This window comes from Salmo salar, chromosome ssa01 (assembly GCF_905237065.1).
Source record: "Salmo salar chromosome ssa01, Ssal_v3.1, whole genome shotgun sequence".
NCBI classification, from domain to species: domain Eukaryota; kingdom Metazoa; phylum Chordata; class Actinopteri; order Salmoniformes; family Salmonidae; genus Salmo; species Salmo salar.
The window spans coordinates 12,005,606-12,009,713 of NC_059442.1; the positions used below are offsets into that span (position 1 = coordinate 12,005,606).

The 4,108-nt window shown below is 39.1% G+C and overlaps 1 protein-coding gene across 3 annotated transcripts; it reads left to right on the forward strand.

Annotated features, from left to right (window-relative positions):
• The first annotated feature begins 843 nt into the window (after window positions 1-843).
• Window positions 844-3,894, forward strand: LOC123723731 (crustapain). 3 transcript variants are annotated; one of them, XM_045714278.1, is made up of 4 exons: window positions 844-948; window positions 2,612-2,713; window positions 3,247-3,389; window positions 3,628-3,894. In XM_045714278.1, exons 2-4 carry the CDS (start codon window positions 2,656-2,658, stop codon window positions 3,688-3,690), a joined length of 264 nt encoding a protein of 87 aa, XP_045570234.1. In that variant the 5' UTR covers window positions 844-948; window positions 2,612-2,655; the 3' UTR covers window positions 3,691-3,894. The 3 variants fall into 3 exon arrangements, with proteins under 3 accessions (XP_045570234.1, XP_045570242.1, XP_045570244.1); XM_045714286.1 differs by having other exon boundaries at window positions 900-1,359; XM_045714288.1 differs by lacking the exon at window positions 844-948 and adding an exon at window positions 1,015-1,302.
• Window positions 3,895-4,108: the final 214 nt, after the last annotated feature.

Below are 4,108 nucleotides of genomic sequence, written 5' to 3' on the forward strand. Positions count from 1 at the left end.
ACCCTGCCTATTGTTTTGACTTGCTGTAATACAGAGATACAGACCGTTTAAAAACACACATTCCATCTTCATTGTGTCTTAATCGAAAATGAAACCATACTATATTCCTTTATTCATCCTTCCAATAAGGAAATAGCAATACTGGTATTAGGATTCTGATTGGGGTGACAAATCAAATACAAAACGGATTTTAAAAAAAATATATATAGGATCCAATCGGATGACTTTGATTTTCAATAGAAAAAAAGGTAGAACAATAGGATTCCAATAGGACTGATAGAGGTGACACAACATGAGAACCAGATGATAGTGTAACAGTGTAAGTTCCGTCCCTCTCTTCGCCCCAACCCGGGCTCAAACCAGGGACCCTTGCACACATCAACAACTGACACCCCACGAAGCATCGTTACCCATCGCGCCACAAAAGCCGCGGCCCTTGCAACGCAAGGGGAAACCCTACTTCAAGTCTCAGAGCGAGTGACGTCACTGATTGAAACGCTATTAGCGCGCACCACCGTTAACTAACTAGCCATTTCACATCGGTACAATAGCCTAGTAAACAATACTCCGGTATATTCTATTGTGAACTGTCTGCGACTCGTTGTTGTTTCCTTGTTTACTCCTTAAAGATATTTTATGAAATCAAAGACTCAATTAACTGCAATACAAGCGCTTCTTGAAATAAGTACTCGTGTCGTCATATACTGTAGCAACGGATCGAGTTACAGTATCTCACCACACGGGCATCACGCTCCAAAGCATTACAGAGAATAAATACTTTTATAGATGGGTTATTTTTCATAGAAAGCAATGTGTTTTAAGCCAAACCCGTTCTATATGAATATATATCTATGGTACTGCGTCAGGAACAGGGCGGTACCATTTTCTAACTTTCATTTTGTCCGTTGGGTGTTTACAGGAGAAAATACCAGATTCACAGCTTTTCAGGTATTTCTCATCGTTTTGTACAGTACAACCCAACTGTGCGCTAAACTTTGATATTATGATTGTTAGATTAATAATCCACAAAACGCTTACATCGAGTCAAGTGTAGAAAGGGTTTGTAGTGTTAGTAAATAGTAACCTACACACATAGTGCATCTGATAGGTATATTTATCCGATTCCATTTACCAAATACACTTTTGGCAGTTTACATGACAAATCTGGTGTTTCAATTATGAGAATAAAGGTTGGCAGCTAATGAGAGAATATAACATTGAGCAAAGAAATACGACTTCCTCTCCATTGACCACATACGTCACTTTTCCTCTGACGTCCGTCCCCCATCCCTCCCTTCGTTAGTGAGTATCTGCACTGCTTACTTGAAATCCTATTTTTGCTCCTGCACTCTGGAACAGGTAAGGGAAAATAACTATATTTTCTCTCACATAGAGTATGACAATATTGTCTGAGGATCATTTTTACTAATAGCTTCATTAAAGGTAGAATCTTCAGTATGTACAGCTGTTCCATGGTCAATTCCCTGTGGGCTCCCGAGTGGCACAGCAGTGTAAGACTCTGCATCTCAGTGCTTGAGGCGTCACTACAGACACCCTGGTTAGATCCAGTCTTGCAAGCTGAAGAACACCATCCCAACCATGAAGCACGAGGGTGGCAGCATCATGTTGTGGGGGTGCTTAGCTGCAGGAGGGACTGGTGCACTTCACAAAATAGATGGCAACCTGAGGAGGAAAATTACGTGGATATATTGAAGCAACATCTCAAGACATCAGTCAGGAAGTTAAATCTTGGTCGCAAATGGGTCTTTCAAATGGACAGTGACCCCAAGCATACTTCCAAAGTTGTGGCAAAATGGCTTGGGTCAAAATTCACCCAACTTATTGTGGGAAGCTTGTGGAAGGCTACCTGAAACGTTTGACCCAAGTTAAACAATTTAAAGGCAATGTTGCCAAATACTAATTGAGTGTATGTAAACTTCTGACCCACTGGGAATGTGATGACAGAAACAAAGGCTAAAATAAATCATTCTCTCTACTATTATTCTGACATTTCACATTCTTAAAATAAAGTGGTGATCCTAACTGACCTAAGACAGGGAATTTCCACTTGGATTAAATGTCAGGAATTGTGAAAAACTGCATTTAAATGTATTTGGCTAAGGTGTATGTGAACTTCCTACTTTAACTGTACACAACACATCACTGAGTACCACTCTTCATATTTTAAAGCATGGTGGTTATGGGTATGCATGTCATTGGCAAGGTATGGGGAATTTCTTTTAGGATATAAAAAAAAACAGAATCGCGCTAAGCAACGGTAAAATCCTACAGGAGAATCTGGTTGTCTGCTTTCCAACAGACACTGAGAGAAAAATTTACCTTTTCAGCAGGAGAATACAAATGTTAGAATGTGTCTTACACTTTGACATTAGAGTATTTTGTGTAAATTGTTGGGAATTACATCCATTTAAACTTTTTTTGTTGTTGTCCAGGAGTGTGTATACTTTCTGAAGGCACCCATTGATTCATGAAGAATATAAAGCCTCATGAATTTAGAACTACTATTCATAAACTCACAATTTAGGATTGTGGCTTTAATAAAAATAGTTGCACATAATCACATAGGACATAATTTGTCATGTTTTTTCAGTTTGAAGCTTCTTCTGTTCTGCCTGGTTGTGGCTGTGAGTGAATATGGCAAGTGAACGTCAAGATGTGGACAAAGAGTTTGAAGAGTGGAAAGAAGAACATGGTAATAATGATAGGTTAAATAAGATCCATTAAATTGTTGTAAGCATCAAGATTACCAGTGTGCTGGAGTTTTTCTTTTGTTTGAGTACACTTTTTTTCTCTGTGTACCTGATAGAATGTGATTGCTTTCTTATAATACTTTTTTTTTTTTTCAGTGTCACACAATTTGGTTACACAGCCCATATGGGCTTATAAAACACAGGGGTGTGCTTGTGTCAATTGTTTGTGCTACAAAACACAAAACAAAATTAGATTTGTTTTATGCATAATTGATAATTGCAGCATGTACCCCACTGTCACATGATCATGATAAGATTAATTCACACAGACAATACATGTTTCCTTCTCCCCAGGCTTTGAATTTTTTGCGGGGCTGTATCAAATACGCCCTGTCGGAAAAACAATCCTAGCCTGTGTTCGTCATGTAGACAGAACACTTCAATACAACACGAAGAATACAGTGATGAGACTGAAAATCTTGTATACTGCACAAAGTACTTATAATTCTCATTTACAGAATGTGTGTATTTACAGGGAAGAAGTACAAATCCAAGGAGGAGGAAGCCAAGCGCAAGAAGATCTGGCTAGAGTGTAGGACCAGGGTCATAGAACACAACAAGAAATATGACAGTGGAGAGTCAACCTTCGAATGTGGCTTGAACCAAATGTCTGACTTGGTATGTTACCATTTACACCAAGTCATTCTTCTTCTTTCTGACATAACTAGGATTTGTTAGAGTAGCCTGGGTACCAGTCAGTTTTAATGATTGAATTCATTGAATTCTTGTTTGATTGGTACCCCAACACTTTTAAACATTGTGTTCATGAATGCATCCCTGGGTTTCATACAGTATGCTGCTGTATTCTGAAAAAGTGCTTTGTGCCGTCTATGAGCGTCTCTCTACTTTCTCACAGGAACATCATGAGATCTGCTGTGGTGGCAGGAGGAGCTGTCGGGACGAGAAGAATGATAGTTAGGTCTCAAAGTTTCTGTCTTTCTGACATAGAAACAACACGAGGTCTGTGGCTGCATGATGAATAAGTAGGTCCAAATGCTTGTTTTACAACAAGAGGACATTGTAATATGGAGGAAATATACACAAAATAAGAAAGAAATAGTTGACAAAACCTTTGAACTTTATACATTTAATTTACAGTAAATAAAGTTGAAAGGCAGCTTTACTGTTGGCATTTTGTTGTTACTTTATGGTAAGAAATGCTTTTTCACAATGTAATGTGCATAGGGTGCGTGGCTGTGCGTGCGTGTGTGCGTGCGTGTGTGTGTGCGTGCGTGCGTGTGTGTGTGTGTGTGTGTGCGTGCGTGCGTGCGTGTAGTTTCGGTCATGATGAGTCAAGGTACACTAAGTTGAATTGGGGGAAATCTTCCACAATCACA

Bases quoted from the DNA above. Each gene is read 5' to 3' on its own strand.
- LOC123723731 (XM_045714278.1), top strand. From the start codon at position 2,656: ATGGCAAGTGAACGTCAAGATGTGGACAAAGAGTTTGAAGAGTGGAAA. The intron at 2,714-3,246 runs GTAATAATGATA...GTGTATTTACAG, and splicing joins AGAGTGGAAAGAAGAACATG to GGAAGAAGTACAAATCCAAG. The intron at 3,390-3,627 runs GTATGTTACCAT...ACTTTCTCACAG, and splicing joins TGAACCAAATGTCTGACTTG to GAACATCATGAGATCTGCTG.